At 38.4% G+C, this 23,601-nt stretch overlaps 2 protein-coding genes across 3 annotated transcripts in view; one reads left to right on the top strand and one right to left on the bottom strand.

Annotated features, from left to right (window-relative positions):
* The window catches only part of LOC118799329 (ataxin-7), a 62,178-nt gene extending 47,233 nt beyond the window's left edge, over positions 1-14,945 (bottom strand). Inside the window, exons 1-4 of one of the 2 annotated variants that reach the window (XM_036559098.1) lie at positions 14,841-14,945; positions 14,297-14,357; positions 9,453-9,548; positions 599-831 (exon numbers count right to left, since the gene is read on the bottom strand). In XM_036559098.1, coding sequence (XP_036414991.1) covers positions 599-791 — 193 coding nt within the window. In that variant the 5' untranslated portion in view covers positions 792-831; positions 9,453-9,548; positions 14,297-14,357; positions 14,841-14,945. The remainder of the gene's footprint in view (positions 1-598; positions 832-9,452; positions 9,549-14,296; positions 14,358-14,840) is intronic. The other variant, XM_036559097.1, reaches the window with a different exon arrangement.
* Positions 14,884-23,292, top strand: thoc7 (THO complex 7). The gene is made up of 9 exons (XM_036559099.1): positions 14,884-14,995; positions 16,690-16,869; positions 19,703-19,823; positions 19,980-20,107; positions 20,211-20,297; positions 21,461-21,518; positions 22,649-22,715; positions 22,818-22,887; positions 23,198-23,292. Exons 2-9 carry the CDS (start codon positions 16,851-16,853, stop codon positions 23,257-23,259), a joined length of 612 nt encoding a protein of 203 aa, XP_036414992.1. The 5' UTR covers positions 14,884-14,995; positions 16,690-16,850; the 3' UTR covers positions 23,260-23,292.
* The last annotated feature ends 309 nt before the right edge of the window (positions 23,293-23,601 follow it).

Below are 23,601 nucleotides of genomic sequence, written 5' to 3'. Positions count from 1 at the left end.
GAACCAGACATGAGAAGAGCTGAACACTTCTAAAAGCTACCTTAAAGAGAAGTTTTACAAGAAATGGTTACCTGGGATATTGTTTTCAACAGTTCTGAGAAAGTTTTTGACTAAAATGTAGTTTTAAAATACAAACCATCGCAGGGAGCTTTTAGGGCAAAACAGTCTCGAAATAATTTTAATTTTAAAATCATCATCATTATCATTCAGAAAGACACATCATGACCTCCGGTTCCTATCACCACCACTGTAAAGAAATCCTAGTTGATAAGATTCTCTACAATTAATTATCTCACAGCTCATCGCTTTACTTAGCTACATCTCAACAAGTGAATTATTCAGAAATTTTTATAAAACTGGTGGAATTCCCCTTTTACTGATTTAAAAATCACTTTTTTAAGACAAATATTTTTGATTGATTTGAAAAAGAAAATCGTTGTGCTTAAGCAAAAATTCAGATATGGGCATTAAAGGGTTAAAGAAAACACGTTTTCATGAGAGAATCGATTCTGAGGATCGGAGGTGTCGATACTCGAGTATCGATCCGCCCACCCTCAGCGTGTTGGCGTGTGCTGCGTGTGTTTTTTCCTCCACTCACCGTCGCCCCCGTGGAGTTTGACGGCGTCCGCCCAGCTGCTCCACGACTGGCCCGGCATGATCTGCGGGCTGGGGAGGGAGGCGGGCGCCATTGCTGTGGCTGCTTCTCCCCGCTGGAGCTGCTGCTGCTGGAGCTGCTGTCTGGCCGCTCTGCTCCGCTCCCCCCTCACCTCCTCATCGGCCCTGTCCGACATGCTTCCCGCTGGGACACAGAAACACACACATACACCCGCACTGAGAGAGAGAGAGAGAGGGAGGGAGGGAGAGAGAGAGAGAGAGAGAGAGAGCGACGGTTAATTTCAGCGCGCTTCGTGTTGCTTCGCTGAGGTAAAGAAGAAAAAAACACGAGGCTGAAGTCGCTTCTTATTCGCCAGCTTGTCGTTCGAATTTTCCCGTTCCACCTTAAATGGTGCAGCAGTTACACTTCGGCGCCTCGGGCATCAGAATGTAACTGCTGCACCATTTAAGGTGGAACGGGAAAATTCGAAAAAGAAACTGGCGAATATGAAACCAACTTCAGCACCATCTGTCCCCGCGACGCAGGTTTAAAAGCTCACAGCCAAAAAAAGTTTAAGGTGGAATGAAAAACTTCCGGGTAGTCGATTGCCAAGACTATTAGCACTGTTTGTTTCTCCCATTGTGAGGCACTGCTGCTCACAGGACTTCCTACAACAACAAACAGAACTACAGCTAGCTAGAACATTAACACACGCCAGAGAACGAGGCCAAAAACCAGTTCTAGCGTCACCCCACCGGCTGCCTGTTACCTTAGAGCTGACTGTAGAACTATGACTATTTTATAAACCCCTTAAAATGCTTTAGGACCCTCACACGTCTCTAAATGCCTAGAACTGCCAACTCGTGTCAGCGCTGGCCTCCACATGAAAAAGAGCCTTTCTGCTTTATGTGCTAAAGATCTGGAACACGTAATCTGGTTCTTCAAGGGTTCTTTAGTAAAGGGCAACTATGATGTCAAGATTGTAACAGTAGTAGAACCCTTTTTGATGCTATATAGAACCACGTTCCAAAAAAAAAAAAAAAAATTCTAAAGTCATATACAACACATTCTCCATCGAAGAACCATTTCATCATGCAAAGAACCATTTAAGCATGAAATGGTTCTGTGTAGAACGCATGGTTTAAAATAGAACCATTTCATGCTTAAATGGTTCTTTGCATGATGAAATGGTTCTTCGATGGAGAATGTGTTGTATATGACTTTAGATTTTTTTTTTTTTGGAACGTGGTTCTATATAGCACCAAAAAGGGTTCTTCTACTGTTAAAAGCTTGACATCATAACAACAGCTTAGTTAGATAGTAAAGTAAATAAATATGTTTTTAGTTGCTTTAAGTTGAGAGATAGAAGGAGCCTGACTGATATGTTATTGGTACACTGTTAAAAAAAAAAAAGATGGTTCTTCAAGGGTTCCTTAGTAAAGGGAATGGTTCTATTTACAACCATAAGTTTCAAGCTTAATTGGTTCTTTTGTTCTATATAGCACCAAAAAGGGTTCTGCTGTTGTTATAACATTATACTTGTAACAGTAGCAGAACCATTTGTGGTGCTACATAGAACTATATAGAACCAGGGTTCCATATACAACAATATATAACATTCTCCATCATTCTGAAGAACTATTTCACCATGCAACAAACCATTTAAGCATGAACCGGTTCTAAACAGAACACATCATTCTAAATAAAACCACATGACAAAGAGTCTTGTTTTTATGTGCTAAAGATCTGGAACACTTAATCTGGTTCTTCAAGGGTTCTTTAGTACAGGGCATGGTTCTATTTAGAACCATGAGTTCTACACAGAACCATTTCATGCTTAAGAAGTTCTTTGCATTATGAAATGGCTCTTCAGATTGGAGAATGTGTTGTATGTGGTTCTATATAGCACTGCTATTGTTATAAGCTTGGCATCGTAGCAACAGCAGAACTCTTTTTGGTGCTACAAATATCAAATGGTTCTATACAGAACTCATGGTTCTAAATAGAACCATTCCTTTGAAGAACAGTCTTTTTTTATGAGTGTACCAATAAAATATTCACCAGGCTCCTTCTGTCTCTGATTTTAAAACCATTATAAACGTATTTATTCAGTTTTAATAAAACTTGCTTTTATTACTTTCCCTACTTATATTGATACTGTACTGTTACACTACTGTACAGGTTGTGCTTTTCTTCTATTCACTTACACATTTATAATTGCTGTATTTCTTCTTTTCTGTCAGACTTTTATTTGTTGCATTTTTATTATTCTGCCTTTTTTACTTTCTAAGTCTTTGACTCCCTTCTGTTTCTTCCCGGTTTTTTTTAAACACTGCACTGAAAAGCATTTTGAGCTGTATTTTAAAGGAGAATTCTGCCAATTTCTCAAAATTCCAGCATAATTCAATAAATCACTGTTTGAGATGTAATGTAATTGAGTGATTTTCTGTAAAATGGTGCACCATAAAGAAATGTACTGACTCCGATTTCATTACAGTGGTAGTGATAGGAACCAGGAGTTGTGATAACATTTGTAGTCATTTCATTTACTGTCCGAAATGACCTGTGAACCTACACAAATGTTTCTATGTAATGTTAGTAACGATAAAATATTTGCTTCACAATGACCTACATGCACCTCTCAGCCATCAATGGAATTTAAAAAAGTCTGTTTTTAGGCCAAAAGCTTATCTCAGAACTATTATCAAACAACATCTCAGACATCAGGCAGCAAATTTGTAACCATTTCATGTGCTAGTGAGGTAATTTTCAACGCATTAAATGCTTCAGACATCTGGTTCCTATCACCGCCACTGCAAACAGTTCTGACTCAGTAAGTTTTTCTAGAGCAGAGCATTTTACGTCAAACCACTCTGAATGACTCATTATGTTGCTGTTGTTATTCAATAAAATTCCAAATCCATGGAAATCCCCCTTTATTCAATTCAAAGTCATTCCTGAAATATTTTATGAACATACAGTAAAATAACATGTAAGTGCAATGTAAAAGTGTTTGTAAACACTTTACGAACGTGTTGTAAAGTAACTTTAATCCAATATAGGCTACGGTATGCTTAATAAAGCAAGCTATAGACTAACTGTAATAAAATAACAATCGCTGTAGTCTGTAGAGTCTCTCCATGGTGTGGTGTGTATGGTGTGTTAGCCTGTCTGTCAGTGTGTATCCACAGGCTAGTCCTCAGAGACCAGAGACTAAACCTACATAACCGAAAACAGCTTAGAGGGGAATTCCACTGATTTTAAAAAGTTCCTGCAAAATTCATAGGTTGCAATGTAAAAGGCCTTTCAGAGTGGTTTGATGCGAAACGGTTCACTGTAGAGAAACGTACCTACTCACATTTCTTTACAGTGGTAGTGATAGGAACCAGGGAGCGTGATCGTCTGCAGCACAAATATAGCCATTTTATTCACATCCAAAACCACCAGTGAACATACATGTGCCAGTTTGCGCACATGCATGTACCTCTCTACCCTGCACGCATTTTAAAACTAGGTTTTAGGTCAAAAGCTTATCTCAAAACTATCAGAAAACAATGTCTGAGGCATCAGGCAGCGTATTTGTACTGCTGTAGCATAATAACTGTAAGTCGAGGCATCGGACACTCGAAGACGTCTGGTTCCCATCACTGCTGTTGTGAACAATTCTAAGTCTGTAAATTTCTCTAGAACAGAGCATTCTGCATCAAACCACGCTGCATGGCTTTACATCTTATGCAGAAATTTTGAAAAAATCATCTTTTCTACATGTCAGTCAGTACTGTAGCAAAAAAGTCTTGCCTATTACACATCGCTCCTGAGAGGCCCGCTGTTAGCTGTTGGCTAAAACAGACAATGAATTTATGTATGTAGTTAGAAACCATTGATTAGAATCCTCCCTAAAATTTCCTGTCCCACTGAAAACACACGTACACTTCATGGTCTCCACCCAGCGCACACCTGCAGCAGGCAAGCAAACCCTGTTAGATCTGTCAGATGAGAAGACACGTGATAAGCCGTCACCATTGTCATTAAACATGCTCAAAGTGATGTATGTCGTGCTTCTGGTAGAGACTGGCTAGCAGGCTTGCCTTTTTTCCTACCTTATCCTAAGGATTTTCTAATATTGTTACCCCCTCAATGGTGAGGGTAAATTCCTCCAAACTGACTCGCAGAGTCTGAACGAATGATGGGTTCTGCATGGAATCTTCTTTTATCCTAATCTTGAATCGCAGATCATTCTCATTCGAGGATCACTGTCCAACAGTGCAATTCAGATGAAGATTAACTTTCATGTGTACCCGGAATGCCACTTCTCCGAACGCATTCAAGTTCATCCTTGAAAAAGGTCAAAAGCAACTCAAAAAAATGGAGCGAACACATACTGCATAACAGAGCACATGCAGTTACATAATACATATGCGCAGAAAAATGTATTTATTCAGATCATGATACTGATCTGCACTGTGTTATGAATAAATCTCTTTATTCCAGACTTCACTTACAGTGTGTGAGACTGACACACTTTCAAAGAGGAAAGAACAGCTTCATTTGCAAAGATGGAAATACTGGAAACAGTCAAGGCACATGAAAAATAAGAAAAACTTTGAAGTGAATTTTGTGCACTTAAAGTATTTGTCTTGTTAAAGCTATTAGACTTGTAATATACATTTATTATTTTAAAATACCTTACCCTTTACTTTCATATAGAGGTCGGCAATAGGACGGCATTCACTAGTACTGCGATATATGAGATCACGTTGAGTGGATTTAATGCAGTGCGGTATGTTCTTTTAGCCTGTTCCAACTTATCAAATTTAGAAAAAATATATATTGTGATGCACATCTTGTATCATGAAAATGTCTTGAAGTATCATGATTTTATCATTTCTGCCATATCGCCCATCCCTACAGACTTTTATGGGTGCATTTGACAGATGTAGATTAGCTCTGGTTTAGCTCTAGAGTTTGAAGAGTGACGGCAGAACTACTTCACAGTTTTGCGTTTTTCCTTTTTTTCACTCATCTGAACCAAATCCTTAGCTAAATATCAAGTTAAATCAGATGTGTTGGAGCAAGGCAAGGCATTCTAATAACTGAGCAGTTCACAACTGTGTGTCTTTACACTGCTCTAGACTAAAAAGATTTTTCAGTGCAAAATCCTCATTAACAGTTAAATTAATTTTAAATCTATAGGTAGCATGTATCCCGGACAAAAATCCCAAAAATGTAACTACAGCTCTTTTTTAGGTGCATAAAAAACATTCAGAAGAATCTCCATCTTTTACACTTACACTAATTCAATTTGAGTGCAGATCAGTATAAAATAGGATGTGTCCAATAAAACTTATAAACATATGTTCACATTAGGAGGAAATAAGTTGTTTCAAGTGTGTCTCTTTGCTTGGGATTGTTCAAGGCCGCTGTTTTTGTCACCTGCTCATAGTCTGATAAGAAAATATACACAGTTTACAGTTTTGCTTAAAATATAAACTGCACTTATAAGTTTACAAATTTGTAAGTTTCTCATCAATTATAGGAACACTATTATAGAAATGGGGAATAGGAATGAAATGTCAGTATGTCATAATTCAGCACATTATAATTAATTTGAAATGATACGATACTGAGAAAATCGCAGTTCTATCTGTCACTTGTCACTAAATTGCAGCTGCAAACTGCCCAATTCCATAGAAAATGACTGGTCACCTGTCGCTGTCACCTGCTAATGTGACCGCAGGGTAAGAACGTCAATCAATTTTTGCCTTTTCATAGACTTAATGCTAGCCTGTAAAGCCGTTTATGTCAATGATCTGTAATTACTTCTTGTAGATTCTTACCTTACAATAGAAACTAGACTTCATGTTAAATGGTTTGTGAGCAAATTCTACCTCTGTTTAGTGTTTCTAATGTTTTGGTAGTGAGAAATGTAAAGATGGACAATATACTGCATACTATTATATTGTGTCTTAGACTTTAATATACATTTACTTAAGGTCAAGACGAATCAAAAAAGTCAACACAATTGGATGGAAGACCATGGAAAACAAGAATTTTGTCTTTTAAATTACATGAGATGATGAACTAAAGTAATACAACTAAGTGCTAGGCCTGGGCGATAGGGCGATGTAATTGGATATCGTCGATGACAGACAAGCAACCCGACGGCAATGCGTAAAAGGAGATCATCGCCATTTTGGTAAAAGAACTGAGAGACTAATTTACCATTAAACAGCTTGGAAAATACATTGGGAATGTTTAAGAAATGTGCAGGCTCTCGCACCAGAGAGAGAGCGAGGAGTCTGTTAAGAAGCTGTCTGTGTTATTTGTCTCTGCTAGGCGCTGTAACGCTAGCATTACCGCATGGATTCCCCTTAATGTTCTTTACTTGAATGGAATCAAAAATAAATGCCTCAAGGTGACAAAACGAGCTAAAATGACTGAAAGTTAGCGCAGAGCAGCTAAGTTAACTCTAACCTGGAGAGTTCCTCTGATCCTCCTCTACGACCAGTGTGCAGTATTTTCCGTACAGCTTAAGTGGTCCGGTGGTTAGCTGAATTATAAAAACGCCGCTGTAAAGACGGAAAACACCTTTTTTTTTTAACGTGGAAAGCATGTGGGCACAGCTTTGGAAGTCACTTGCAGTCTGAAGTTTCTCCAGCAGGGAGCGCTATTAGCATGCAAGTTGCTGTGAATCTGCACCAGAAGAAGCTCAGGAACACGCAGGTTTGTTTGCAACAACACTTATATAATGTTAGCTGAAGTAGTTCTCAAATGATGCTGGGCTACTCAGTATCATATTTAATATGTAAGTTTAATTAGATTTTTAATTAAACAATCAATATTTAAAAGGCATACAGACGAAAACAGAACAGAAAGTAGGTCAAAGCTGCCTCAGACCACTTTTTTAGAGGGGGGATGGGCAATATTATATTTAGAAATATTGTAGAAAATATTGTCCTAATTATTTGTAGATATTGCCCAGGCATTATTAGGTACATCAACTAACAAAGTTTGAAAGGTCCATTTTGATTTCAGCCTGACTTCAAGCAAAGTATTTTTTTAGAAGTACCAGCTGTCTGGTTAGCTCCACTAGTCAACCAGAGAAAAGGAAAAAAAAAAACAAAACACTATACTATACACCAAACTCTCATGTCTATTAAAGCCTCAATAACAAGACAGAATGCCTACCTCCATTAAACTATTCTGATAGCAGAGGATTTGGTCTGAGTTTACTACGCAAAGTATGATTGTGGCACTAAATATCAAATCTACCTAAAAACTGCTATGAATGCCAAGTGAGGTTAAGTTTATATGTAAAGAGAGCAATGTTCGCCTATGCAACCAATGCACATTAACAAAAGGGAAATGGAAAAACAAACTCCTCAATAAATAATGAGTACGACGGAATCACAAAGTGAACAAATCAAAACTCATTGTGATAACAGCATAATAACAATGGTGCAGCAGTGATCGCTGATGAAAATGTGTGCTCAAGTTGTACTGATACTCGTAAATAAAACTTTGCTTCTCCTTTTAACTAAGGTCAAACTCAGTTCAGAGGAAGGAGTGTATTAATAAAATGATGTTTTAAAGGACTATTTCAATGAAAATTGACACAGTTTTGCCCATTGCCAAGAAACGTTTACCATCTTACGTTTGCCTATTTAGTTTTGCCGAGCTGAGTTTTAGTAACAGATGTCTTAAAGCGTGAATTGTGTCCATAAAGTATGTTATACAGTATTAAAAGCCACATCAGAAAGTCTATTTCAGATCAACTCAGCTCAATTTGGCTTGAAGTGTGTGATGATTAAGCCTTCAGTTAAACTGGTGTGATATTAGCTTCCATTGCTTGGTAGCTACATTAGACTCATAGTGTAGTGGGTACTATCGCTGCCCTGCCCAGGTGAGCACACTACTCTATACGAATAAGAGCCCTTGAGCAAGACTCCTAAAGCTACATTTGCCTCTGTAACATGATCACATTGTAAGTCACTTTGAATAAGAGCATCTGCCAAATACATAAACATAAATGTATAAAACCTCAAACAAGCCTTGGCTGAAACACTACATCAGGGAATTTATATACATTTGTTCTTTCAGCGATTTACTTTTTTTAATTCAGTGACAATTCAATGATTAATTCAATGACAATTACTGTAACTTGATATAAAGCACTTTGAGTGTTTCCATATATGGTGTATAATATTGCTTTGTACAGTACTGCATTACTATATAGTAATATGTGCAGAGGTTCTGGGGAATTCTGCACCATTCAGGTGCTCATCTTTCTATGGTCTGTAAAATTTTGAACACCCCTGGTCAAATGACAAGCGTTGATCTTGTAAGTGAAAATAAGTTAACACATCCTCCTTTAACATCATCCTTTAATTCACAATTACTGTTTATCTGTTGTATTTAACAATAAAAAAAATCAAAATAACAAAATGTGGCCCATGCAAAGTTATAGCACATTGTATATTGTGTATGTTACACTAAATTTGTTAAAATAAAATAAATTATGCACTTAAATTTGCAAGAAAATGTCATATTTAAGCTTGCTCCCTATAGAGGTTGTGCTAACTTATCTTCACTTGGAAAATCAACAAAGCATGCATTTTGACCAGGTTACCTTTTGCATACGACTGTATCTACACAGCTCTCTCTCTCTAATATATATGCCTTTTATTATGCTTTACTGCTTTGTGCTTATTTTATTTACTTCTATTATCTTGTCTTGTATTGTACTGTACTGTACTGTAATGTATGGCATGGACACTAGTGTGGTTGCCTGCGATGTGAAAGCCTGGTGTTACAAAAAGCACCTGATTCTGAGTGAGGTACACCAAACATCTCATACCTAGTCAAAAGTGAAAACTGGAACTCAGCTGCACAAATCAGCAGATCCTCATCAGCTTTGGCGATTCCGTTTGGCCACACGCGCTGAACACAGGACCTGCCGGCGAGACAGCAGAAGCAGAGGGAGAAAGTTGATAGTATTGTTTTCATAGCCTAGCGTGCAATAATCACCGTTTAGGGAGTTAGCTGCACGTCTGTCTGAGGGAGATGCTTCTCGGCCCGAGGCCAAGTGAATCTGGTTGTGGCTTTCTGGTCTCCAGTCTTCACCCTGGTACATGAGCTACTTATGGAGCAACCCGTCGCTGCAGAGTAATCCAATCCACTAAGCACTATCCCTGGTTAACCACCTGAGAGCTCTGCAGTTGGCAGCCGGTTAATCCCTCACAGAGATAAAAAGCAGCTCTGAAAACTATTTGGCCTTTTAGCGCGTTTTAAGCTTTAGCTATATAACAATGCAGGTAAGATGAATAGCAAAGGCAGCCTGTATCGCAGAACGAGCCAATACTGCAAATAAAGCAAATGACCATGTTGTGATAAAAATCCATCACATCAAAATAGTGCAGCTTTGGACATGCCAAAAGGGGAATTCCACCAATTTTTAAAAAAGTCTGCATAGTTCAATCGTTATGTAAACAAAGTCATTCCGAGTGGCTTAATGTGAAACGGTTCATTGTAGAGAAATGAACTGACTCAGATTTCTTTACAGTGGCGGTGATAGGAACCAGGGGTCTACAAAGCAAACATAGCCATTTTATTTACTGTCAAAATGACCAGTGAACCTACACATCACTACTGTCGGAAGAAAACCTCGTATCTCCAAAATGGTAACTTTACAGGAGAAGGAAAAAACCTACTTTACTTGCAATGTAAGTCAATGGAACCAGACTTTTTTCCAAGTCTTTTGGGTCATTTCTTTTAGTCTATTCATCATGAAAATAACATACAATGTAAAGAACAACATGTATTTTCTAATTAGGCCAAAACTGAAAAAATGTCCAAAATGGAGATATGAGGTCTTCTTCCAACAACAGCGATATGTAAAAGTCCTCTAAGTGTTTATATGTAATGTTGATGATCATATATTTGAAAAATACTAGTTTGCTTTAGAACACCCTGCATGTACCTTTCCACCATAAATAGATTTTATAAAAACATGTTTCAGGCCAAAACCTTCTAAAAACTATCATAAAACAATGTCTCAGGCATCAGGCAGCGAATTCATAACTACTAAGTAATAACTTTTTATGAAGGAGCTTCTAGAGGCATTAAACTCTTCAGATGTCATATTCTTAGCACCACCACTGTAAACAATTCTCTAGTAAAGCGCATTTCATATCAACTACCCTGAATGCTCTGAATTACTTTGTTTAGAAAATGTAGAAAAAAACGATAAAATTCCCATGTAAAGATCACTATTCTGCGTCGAAAGCTCTGACATCCTAATTTATAGTTCAAGTCTGACATTATCACAAGCTGTGGAAATGCCATTTATATAAATAGTGATGCAGTGTTGTGGTTATTCAGTGTGACTGTAGGCCTGCAGTTTGTGTAACTGGCGAGGGAGGAGGAATTTCCCCACGAGGGTGCTGGTATGAAGCTTCTCATCGAAGCTTCTGATGAACTTTCTTTCTTTGTGGTCACAAAGTTTTCTCAGGAAGTGGAAGGAAATATCACGTCGCTAATGCCTTCTTAGAAAAGACCCGACTGTAAGACTAAGTGTTCAATTTTGGCTCAAGTCTGTCACATAATGCACGTTAACAAAACTGGATACACTTTTTGTAACTACTAAAGAAATGTTTTCTAATTCTGACCTACAGAAAGTCAGTGAGTAAAAACGCTCTTTTGACAATTAAATCACTTTGAAGCGGCTGATATAGATCGTTACATAAGATTGAAATTTAGTGCAGTGCATCTAAAATATGAAAACAAGCCACGATGAAATTACTTTTATTCTATGTAAGATTTTTAGCAAATATGCATAAATGGACATATTAAAGATTACATACATTTAGGATGATCAAGAGGCACCGCTGTTAAAATCTTGTTTTTGTATATTGTGGCTACACCTCCTAAAACCCCTTCAAAGTCTGTGAACATTATAAAAGATTACAGGGCCTGACCCAGACGCCCACATTTTGAACTCAAAGACCTAAAGCATGAAGGACTACTGGCTTTTCTCAGACTCTAAATGGACAAAATTCAACAAAACCCAAAATCTTTCCAAAGCTTTCTTCACAAAGCGACTACATTCCTATATTCATAATCATAAAAAAATAGACATGTGGTTTCATCTTATGACGCAACATAAATTAGGTCTACACAACAAAATGTAAAGCTGCTCAGCAAATGTGAAGTGGTCAAGTAAGGCCACCTTAATTTAATACTATTAAAAATTTAATGAGCTGGATGACTGAAAACCTTCCTGGCAGTTAAGGGTTAATATTTGCATTGAGCTCTGACCCAGCACATGACGTTTGAAATATTAAGACCATAGTTTTGGCAGGCTTCCTATAATTCCATGTTCTTTGGTTTTACAAGTCTGTGCTGACAATGAATTAAAACATTGCCATTATAGTATATAATCTTCCATGATAATGAGCCACTGAAACTGCATTTTAAATGCAAGGGCAGTGTCCCACTTTATCTCTCCAACTATCCCATTCAGAAAGCTGAAAGGCGTCCAATCCTCTTTAAGCAAACGCAGCACTTGGTGGGAAAATAGCTATTAACATATTTCAGCATAGAAATGTGGATAAGCCACAATTCAAATGGCTCTAATATCAGGTGAGCGGTCTGTTTTACATGAATCCACTCTTACCACCGTACAACTCAACGCTCCTCGATGATTAAAAGCCTTCAGAGACATGAAGGGTTCGTAACTGCAATGACTCAGTCGATAATTGGCACCTTCACTTCTAGTTCTTAAAAAAGCAAAACTACCTCACCAAATATTTGGATTTTATGAAACATGATGAGGTTTTTTTTGCCTTCTGCAAGAGGCTGTTACTAATCAGTGGACTTGCTGGATGATCTTGAAGATAATAACAAACTGCACAACCAATTTTAAGATTATAAGACAAGTCCAGCTGCCTGGATTTATATTAACAGGCAATTTATTAACCAAGATGACTGAAGACCTTAACAGAAAGTGCGGACAACAATGCAAATTTCAACAAACGACTATCAACTTACTATCAACTGATGCTATTGTGATGCAAATTCTGTTACAAAGTACCACATGTGACTGTTACAGAGCCTCAGCCTATAGCATGATACTTAATATTTAATTAATTACATAATAACCGTATAATTACCACAGGGGTTGGTTTTTACTATTACTTAATCATTTACAATGAAGACAGACATTAAAATCCAGTGGTTCTTTATGTCCATTGAGAATGAAAGAATAATAGTTGGCATAATATCAGCACTTATTTAAATGATCGCACTATCCGACCGCATCAATTATCGGCCTATGGTTACTTCACAGACTGCACTTAACTGACAGGTCGACAACTTACAACAGTCTCACTTTCAATTCTGGGAGTAATCTCATGAAACATCTGCACACTTATTTCCTAGAAAAGTTTTTGGGTTAAAAGTCAAGGCGAGTGGACTTTCAGATTTAAGATTATTCCACACACAGCATAACAAGCTTTAGGATTATGGCGAAAGTCAATTTACCTTCATTTACTACTATCAGGACTTTCACACTGACAGCTCAAAAACCCTCACTTGGAGTAAATTCACAACAAAAGTTCTGCCGGTTCTGACGTGTCAGCAACTTACAAAGTTTCACTTCCAACTCACTGAAGCTCCGACTCATCTCACGCAACATTTGCATAGTTGTTTGCTAAAAAATTTCAAAACGTGAGGGTTTTTTTTTGGCCCACGGAATTGAAGACTATCCCAAGAACTGCACTGCAAATTTAAAGACTAGAACAGAAACGCACTCGCCTTACTTATTATTACTGCACTATACTCTCAAAAAGATTCCTCAGGGGTTCTTTAGTGAAGGGAACGGATCTATTTAAACCGTTTCATGCTTAAATGGTTCTTTGCATGGTGAAATCGTTCTTCAGATTGATGGAGAATGTGCTGTGTGTGGTTTTAGTTAAATGGTTCTATATAGCACCAAAAAGGGTTCTTCTACTGTTATAAGCTTGACACTGTAACAACAGCTTAGTTAGATACTAAAGTAAATAAATACAGCTTTAGTTGCTTTAAAATTTAGAGACAGAAGGACTGATATGTTACTGGTAGACCCTAAAAAAAGGTGGTTCTTCAGGGGTTCTTTAGTAAAGGGAACGTCTCTATCTGGAACAATTTCATGCTTAAATGGTTCTTTGCATAGTGGAATGGTTCTCCAGACTGATGGAGAATGTGTTGTATATGGTTTTAGATAAAATCTTTTTGAAAAAATGGTTCTATATAGCACCAAAAGGGTTCTTCTACCGTTACAAGCTTGACATCGTTCAAATGGTTCATGCTTAAATGGTTCTTTGGTTCTATACACCGCTAAAAAGTCTTCTGCTGTTACAACAATGTCGAGCTTGTAGCAGTAGCAGAACCATTTCTGGTGCAAAACAGAACCATTCTCAAAAAGGTTCTGTATACAACCATACACAACATCCTCCATCAATCTGAGGAACTATTTCACCGTGCAGAGAACCTTTTAAGCATGAAATTGGTCTAAACAGAACTCGTGATTCTAAATAGAACCGCTGCCTTTACTAAAGAGCCATTTTAAGAGTGTATATTTACAACAACTCGACCTAAAAAAACTTCACAGACGTCGAGTTATTTGCAGTGAAACTGACAGTGACAGTTCATAAGTCGACTTACACAGTTTCACTTCCAACTCTGAGAGCCTCAGTCGTCTCACGGTCGTTTGCATAGCTATTCGCTAAAAACACAGAAAAAAAAATCAAACTGTGTTGAGTTATTTTTCCCTCTGTCAGGCGACCGTTACTCCTCCATTCACTGCCAGTGCTGCTGCTCACTTGTTCTGCGCCGTGCTGGTTGCTGGCTCCTTCAGCTGAACAAGTGCACTTTGCAGAGAGTGAAAGCAGGAAAAAAGGAGGCGAAACTGGCACAAAAACAAGAAAGTATAATCAAGTAAAAGAGTTTCTGACAGCATGACTGAGCCTAGGGGATTCGTCAGGGAGCAAAAAGCGCGAATTAAAGTTGGTGGAGAATTACGTCACCAAAATAAAATGTTAGTGACATTCAGAGAGAGGAGGGAGGGAAGGGGGGGGAAGGAGGAGGAGGAGGGGGGCGGCGGTAGCAGCAAGTTAGCTTCGGCTGCTAACAGCTGCAGCCATTTGGAGCAGAAAAACCCCGAACAGCCATTAGCAGCTAACAGCGCTCTCCTCTTTTGTTCCCTTACCTTTCCGTCCTCCGGCTCCGAGGGGAGAAGGGGCTCCGCAACCGAAGGAATACGCTCGCTTCTGGGCGCGCTGGAGACGAAGACGGGGCTCGGGAACTAAAGTAAAAGAAGGGGGAGCGAACGCGGTGCTCAGTGACTGTGGAGGTCTCCACCAGGTGCGTCCATGTCTGTTTACCACGCAGCATTCTGGGACGAGCGCGTCACCGCGGCGGCCCGCGCGCGCATGCGCTCGCTCTCGCGCCGCCCGCTCGCTCGCACGTCCCTGTTGCTGCGCGACGCTCTCGGCTTCTTATTCGCCGCCTTCTTGTTCGAATTCACACCTTCCACCTTAAAACGTTGAAGCGCTTACCTGAGGCGCTGGACTGCAACCGCTGCGCCATTTAAGGTGGAACGGGAAAATTAGAACAGATGGCGAGCAGGAAACTAAATTCAGCTTCGTGTCTGTTAGTATGTGTGGCAAATTTCTCCTCGATCAAACCCGTGTTTTGATCCGGAGTTGTGATTTTTACAGTCAGAGAATGTGGAGAGAAGAGAACTGTCACTAATATCTTCCGGGTGTGTCGGACGCTAGAGGGCGCTCCCGAGCGAGTCCAAAATGAATGGGTCAATATGGAGCATTCGAGCAAAATCATAGTTTTTAAACGCTTAAACGTTTATTACGTAGAAGAATGTATTCGTTTCCTCATCACAGAGCAGCCGAAGACATTTTAACACCGCTGTTATATTTTGAGCGCGTTTGAACTCCAGTTATAGATTTATAACGGCGCCTCATGTACGTTCATGACGTCAGTCAGCTTCATTCAGCCAATGAGCTGCTCCGCTCGCCAGCCAATCAGCACCCGTAGCAGTAATTCCAACCAATCAGCACTCAGTAGCAGCAATGCTAGTGTCCTGCTGCCCAAAAGCTGTTTGCTTTAGAAAAATAGAAACATGCAGGTAGGTTTTCTTTACTTTTTTAGTGAAACACACCCCCATACGTCCCGAAATTAAAAGAAGGTCCTGGACAAGTGGTTATAAAGTATTTTAACTTTTCATTTTTAGCCGTTTAGCTCCATTCACCCCTATCCATTGAGGACTCCCTCGTGGGCGCCCTCTGGCGTTGTGCAGTCACGTTTTTGATATAACTGGAGAAAAGGGAGGCAGCAAAGCTCCCCTAAAACCAAACACTGAAATCAGAAAATGTGTATTTATTTCTAAAATTCTAACAACCATCTTTTCTTACCTGTCACTGCACCTCTGAGTCATCATCTCCGTGGACAATCTACACCTCATCCACATCTCATCAGACTCGCTCTGATCTTCTGCACTTTCAATCTAGCAAATCTGTACACATATATAGATTGACATCTTGTACATCTTTTATCCGTATCTTGTATAATCTGGAAGATTATTGTGTACCTGCATCTCATTTATTCATCTACCTCAGACTAACTGCACATACGAAATGTGTACAACCGCACATTTCATAGTTTTATTTCATAACTTATTACTGAACAACTGTACATTGGAATAGTGCAATACTAGTGTATATTATGTATATGTGTATATTCAGAGTCGGTGTATATATATTTCTTTTTTCTTCTTTTTATCTTTTTTTCTTTATATATATATATATATATATATATATATATATATATATATATATATATATATATATATATATATATGTATAATGCTACGCACTTAAGATTTTCACTCACTTTCCACCTGTGTAAATGTGATGTGACAATAAACGTGATTTGATTTTGATTTGCTAGTAAGATCATTTCCCTCAAATGCGACGATCAGTTATGGTGTGAAAGTTCATTTTGAGAAAAAAGGCTCTCCTTAATCCGGCTCTGCTTTACAGAAGCACGTTTGTGCTCTACAGCGCGGATATGTGGGTCCACGCGTTCGGTGATGAATGAGTTCGAGGGGCGCTGTTTCCCCGCATCCTCATTTTGCCCCCTCTTGTGAGAGCGTCGATAAAGTTTTGGTGAAACGTCACTGACTGCATACAGCACAGGACAAATGGGCAGCATAACCGATGGTGAGATGATGTTTTCTGACTGTTATTTCAGCATTTTCATTCGTATATTTGAACAGATTATGGTCGCAGCTGTAAACGCGGGTGTGTGTTTGAGTACAGCGCTTTTAAAAGCGGTTTAAAACGCTGCGGTAGCTGTAACAGCCTGCCGGTTAGCTAGCTAACGTTAGCCGTTAGCATACTCGCTAGTCTAGATTTCAATAAAGGAGCTGTAATGTTTTATTTTAAAAGCTCAGACTGACTCTAGATTTTGCTCAGCTAATGACACACAATACAAAATATATACTTTCAAAAGTATTTTCTGTTATCTTTAGCTTCTAACTGACTAGGTTAGCTAGCTAACGGTGATCTTCAGAGTGAATCTGTCTTTATTACGTTGCTAACTAACGTTAAAGCTAACCTTACTTATGGAAACTAAGGATAACAATGTACAAAATGTATAACGTTAAATCGTTTTTCACTTGAGAGATTGCAAAATCAGAATTGCACTCCGTCAGTTTAGAGCTCTGTTTATAGTTGGATAGCTAGACAGATAGATAACTAGACAGATAGATAGATATATAGATAGATAACTACATAGATATATAGATAGATAACTAGATAGAGAGATAGTTTATTGATCCCGAAGGAAATTTAGCAGCCAGTAGCAGTCACACAACACAGGACAGTAATAATAATAATAATAATAAGCTAGTACATCATGTGCTTATGTTGAGTTCTGCACATCATTCAAATCAATGCAGTTCAATCTTGTTGTTATTGTACGTATACGGGGTTATAGGCTACTTCTCTGGTGCATAAACATTCAGACAATCACATGAGTGCTCATGTATTAGTGGGATGTATACGCACAATACATAAAGAGACAATAAATACAGAATAAACTGACAGAAGTGCACTGGTGCATAGACAAAGCACTCATTTCTGAGCATGAGGTAGGGTTGTTAGATAATCTGTGCACCTTATTTCACAACCCTACCTCATGCTCAGAAACGAGTGCTGTGTCGGTGCTGTACTGTCCTGTCTGTTTACTGTGTCTAATATCTGTTTTATGTATCGTATTTATTGTATCGTTTCTAATCTAATTCTTTTTGCACACTTACGTCTGCACGTTGCACTTTGTACTGTCTATTTTGTTCCATGTTGCACGTTGTTCCTTGGAGGAACGTAATTTCACTCCACTGTGTACTTTTACATAGATAGAATGACAATAAAAGCTTCTTGACTTGACAGTGTGTATATGTAAGTGCAAAATACGTGCAGCAGTTTTTCAGAGGTAGTTTTAGTAGACAATGCTATGAATGTTAGTTCAAGTGTTCAGTCCAAGTATGCGTGAAGTCAGCCTGTAGTTCGGCGTAACATTTAAAGTGCAGTGTGCATATAGTTTGTGTAGCATTTGAATGAATGAATTGCTGTTTGCTGTAGGTGTGAAGAGTTTAACAGATCGTGGGTAGAAACTTGGTGGTTCTGGCTTGAATGTTCTAATATATCTTCCCAGATGGCAGCGGGTGGGTGGGGTCTGAGGTGATACTGCTGGCTTTCCTTAGACATCTTTTATCGTAAATGATGAGATCATAGGATATTTTATAATCTTAAAGGGACACGACGGCCAAAATAAAAAATCTAAACGTTGCTGCGTCTCTTGTAAACATGCCTATAGTTTAAGTCTCTAGAGCAGTATTTTCTGGTTTAAAGACTTGGAAAAACCTACCACTGACGTGGTATGTTGAAGGTGTGAGGAACTTTGAAAAGGCATGACTACTTTGGGGTGGATTTTGTGGGAATTTTATAATGTTATTTTTTTTATTCAATGGTAAACACAGAAGGAAGCCAGTTTGCTGGCATTACTGCCAGGAAGGTCAATATCTTATTGCGGCCATGTAACAGTGGTCTTAAATCATAACTACAGTGGAAAAATGGATTACTTAAGTGATAGAAATGGCAGATGAGAAGGATAACAAGCTAAAAGCCAAAGTTAGCAAAGTGGGTTAACTCTCTGGCCTTTTAGAGCTGAATAAAGATAGAGTTTCCATTTTCATTTTATAGTCTAATGAATTTACATGAATTAATGAACCAAATATAAGGCCAGTGTTAGCTTGGGTGTGATCATTAGCCTACAAGTCAGTGGCTAGGCTTTGACAATTTCTGCATAGATCAGTGATTGAGATATAAAGAAAGTCATCCAGATTGGTTTGATGTGAAATGGTTCATTTGTAGAGAAACATACTCACTCAGGTTTCCTTACAGGAGCCAGCGGTCATGATGTCTACAATGCAAATATGCATTTACTATCCAAAACCACTAATGAAACTACATATGTCTTCTGTGTTTTTATGTGTAATGTCTTTGATGGTAGAATAGTGGAAAATCTGGGGAAAAAAAGTTTTCTTTAGGGACTATTTTGCCTCACAACACCCTGCATGTATCCTTTCACCAAGAATAGAATAAAATAAATTGATTAAAATACATTTTAGACCAAAACTTTATTACAAAACTATTACAAAACTAACATGAAACAACATATCAGGCAGTGTATTCATAACCATTTCATGCAGTAACTTTCTGTGAGGGAGCTTTTAGAGGGATTAAGCTCTTCAGATGTCTGGTTCCTATCACAACCACTGTAAACATTTCTGACTGGCGAGTTTCTCTAGAACAGAGCATTTCACATCAAACCACTCAGAGTGACTTTGCTGATATGTGATCCATTTAGTCATGCAGAAATTTCGAGAAATTGGTCGAGATCCCCTTTAAATTAATCCTGCAACAAATGTGGATTAGTCATGAACAGAATTTTGATTAACTTACATAAACTACTGTGAATGTTTTTCCCCAGATGAGGTCATTCGCAAGCGCCTTCTTATTGATGGAGATGGAGCTGGAGATGACCGGCGCATCAACGTGCTCCTGAAAAGCTTCATCAAATGGTGCCATTCAAACGTGACACCAGAGGAAGGGTAATTTGATCTGTGATATAATTGGGTTTGAGCTAATCTGTGGCCAAACTTAAAGTAGTATTTTCCACCTTGGGATGCCATCGTCGGATTGTACAGCATCCTATGAGTCTACGCCAAGGCCTCACCTGCTCAGGTGTCTTGTCCTCCCTCCTACAGGTTTGCGCAGTACCAGAGGATGCTGGGCATCTTGACACAGTGCGAGTTCTCAATGGGAAAGACGTTGCTGGTGTACGACATGAACCTGAAGGAGATGGAGAACTACGAAAAAATTTACACAGACATTGGTGAGGCTTTTAATGAGTAGTCAGAGAGGCTGTGTGGTATCTAGTGGTTTGAAGTGCATGCATGTTGTTGGACATGACCACGGAACATCTCTTTCCTCAACAGAGCAAAGTATATCATCGGCACATGAGAAAATAGCAGAGTGCAAGAAGGAAATCCAGAGGGCAAAGAGGATACGAAAGAACCGACAAGGTAAGATCAGCTGAGACTATTTCTGTCGTAGTTAATCAATTAAAAATCGTTAATTAAAAATATTCTTTCTTGTTGAATCGACAGTGATTAGTTGGTATTTGAATGGTGATCATGCTTATACAGTAAGAAGCAGCCTAATAGACACCCACACTGTGTTTTCACATATAATTGCTATTGGAACAAAACTTTATATCTTCATAAAAGTGACTTATGAGAGAAGCAAAAACATTCTAAACTTTTGATGCAAGTTAATGTAACTAGCTCAACTTAGTTTAACTAGAAATCATTCTGGACCATTTTTATTGGTCCATTTGTAATGAAATTTTGACACGGCGTAAATGGCAGCTGATATTTACTAGTTGTGTAAAAAAAGTGTAATTTTGTTTGCCATAACCATCTACTTGGGTTTCTTAAGCAAATGCAATGTCCTTTGCTTTGTCATTAGTGAGGGCGTATACAGCCAAAGATCAACATCACTGCATTAAATCAAACAAATTTCTGTCATCTTACATGTTTCAGTGTTCAGAATTGTGCAGATAGGGCAATACATGTTGGCTTGATTTAGACCACAGAGAATACAAGAAAATGCTTCTTGAGCGCCTCTATACTTAAGAAAAAATGCAAAAGTGTCTTTATTATGGAATATTTACTGACATGGGATATCTTTGAATTTGATCTGTGTCATTTTCTTATACGATTCTAAATTGACACTTATAATTTATTGTATTACTGTTAAGCTTTATCACATGTAAAGCACTTTGAGCTGCCACTGTGTTATTATGGTAATACACAAGGTATTGACATAATCATGGGGGTGTTTCTACAGATTATTTTATAGTAGACAGAAGCTGCCAGAATCTTTATTGACACTAGTAGTAATTATATTACTTCACCTCCCCATGTAAAATTAATCCCAGCCAAGTAGTACTTTGGTTTATCCTTTTTTCCAATGATGTATTTCGGAATCTTTGATGGGCTGAACATGGTTTACCGTCAAGACCATTTTTCAAAGTCTTTATTTAAGAACTCTGAATATTTCATAGTGACAGCCCACCCAACTCAAGGCATCAGTGTTTGTGGGTCATTGGCTCAAATGTTTTTATAGTAAAATACAAAAAGATACAAACGTTGGTTTTTGTTTTTTTTTAATGTCTTCACTTTAGAGTATGACGCATTGGCAAAGGTCATCCAGCAGCATCCAGACAGACACGAAACAATGAAGTAAGTATAAGTTTTGGTCCATTCTTAAGTCAGTGACAAGCCCGTACCAGGAGTGGGAAAAATGAAGAATTAAAACAAGAATTAAAGAGTTGAAACATGAATAATGCTGCATCCGTGCTAAAAACAAGGGAACACGGTGCATTGAAATGAACGTGCATGAACGTAAATCTAATACTGTACTTTAATACTGTTTCATAAAACGGATGATTCCGGTCCTAAAATCTGATTGGCTGAGCCGTGTTTGAAGCTGTTGTAAAACACACAATATATGGCCACCTATGACCACCTCACAGCAACTGTACTCTGTATCACTGCGCTGCATCACAAAAAAATCCTTGTGCTGTTAATGGAATAACCTTTGACTCCAAAATGCTGCTTGCATTGACCACCGAGTATATTGATGAAGTAAGAACCCGTTTTTTGTTTAAACTGAGGGGCTGGCAACTTATTTTTTAACTAGAACTAAGACCAAACGTTTTTCTCCTCATTCAGAGGTCCATAGTTGCTTGGCAACGATACCGCACTCTACAGGAACTACATTTCTTGGCAGAATACTTGTTTATGTCGATTAGTATTAATTGTTTTATGAAAATTGTGTGTTTTATTATATTTTACGTTGGCCGGCATTTTATAAAAGCAGTAAGCCACTTGAGGCTCTGCGTCACTGTGATTTTATCACGGGGAAGGGAGTGTTAGGCGCTCTGCTTCACATCGTGCCTAAAAACACCCTTCCCCGTGGTAAAATTGCAGTAACACAAGTGGCTTATTGCTTTTATAAAATGACACAGGTTCTTAAACTGTAAACTAATACTGCCAAAGCAGCTTAATAACCATATTTGAAGTAGTGTGCATGGGCTATTTTGGTGAGGTTACTAGCCATATCAGTGCATAGCAGTGTTAGCTGGCATGTAGCAATAATCGTATTTCGACTTCTTAACGGCCTCGTAATCCAAAGACGTTTATCCAAAGAAATTTACAAGCTATGAATCATACAAGAGCAACAGGAACAAAATCTTTTTTGCCAAAGCTCTTTAAACAATTGTGCTTCCTGAAATGACCAGTATGAAAACCTCTGGCTCTGTAGTCTTCTTGTGTGTAATCAAAGTAATTGTATGTTTTTGTCATCACAGGCAGCTTGAGGCGCTGGACAAAGAACTTCAACAGCTTTCACAAATTAAAGAGAACGTGGAAGACAAGGTAAAAGTCATGCATTGTTTGTTGTTGTTGCAGATTCTTCTCTCTCACATACATAAATACTCACTCTCTTTCTCTCACTCTCGCTTGTTCTCATTTCCTCAGCTGGAGCTTCGTAAGAAACAGTTCCATGTGCTCCTCAGTACGATTCAGGAGCTTCAGCAGACACTGGAGAGTAAGCCAGACCTTCATTAACACTACATCAGCGCTAGTTCACAAAGCAGGATTACTCATAAATCTGTCTGGTGAGATGTCGCAGTAGGATTGAAATGTCACAATAATAAAAACATTTTAAATCAAACCCAGTTTATGTAATGGAATATGACAGATGCAGTATTTAATCTGATGCAAGAAGTGTCTGTGCAGATGTAGAGTTGCTGCTAAGTCTTTTTGTCATGAATTGCCAGGCATATATGCATTTCTTGTATATTTTGTGTATTACTGAATTATTTCTGAATCTGTAATTGCTGTTTCTTGTATGGCAGATGATGAAAAGATGGAAAGTGATGAAGCGAGTCAAGAGAGCCCAGTGGAAAATGGAGACTAGTTTTTTTCACAATTTTAAATCTCTTCATGAGCCCAAAATGCAATGCAAGCTTGCAGTTAATGCAGTTAGATACATTTGTTGGAATAAAAGCAATGCTTTCATAATCTTAGTTTCAGTTTGGTTTATATATGTATGAATGGACAAGGTTTTCTTCCAACAACAGAGAGATATATATTTATCGCTGTTGTCAGAAGAAAACCTCATATCTCCAAAATGGTAACTTTACAGGAGAAGGAAAAAAACATACTCTACTTTTAATGCAAGTCATTGGAACCAGAATTTTTTCCCAGTCATTTTGGACAATTTCTTTTAGTCCATTCCTCATGAAATGTACACACAATG

The sequence above is a fragment of the Colossoma macropomum genome, unplaced genomic scaffold (genome assembly GCF_904425465.1).
Source record: "Colossoma macropomum unplaced genomic scaffold, Colossoma_macropomum, whole genome shotgun sequence".
Classification (NCBI taxonomy): domain Eukaryota; kingdom Metazoa; phylum Chordata; class Actinopteri; order Characiformes; family Serrasalmidae; genus Colossoma; species Colossoma macropomum.
Note: the sequence above shows the minus strand (reverse complement) of the source record. Positions and strands in the feature narration are given on the sequence as shown.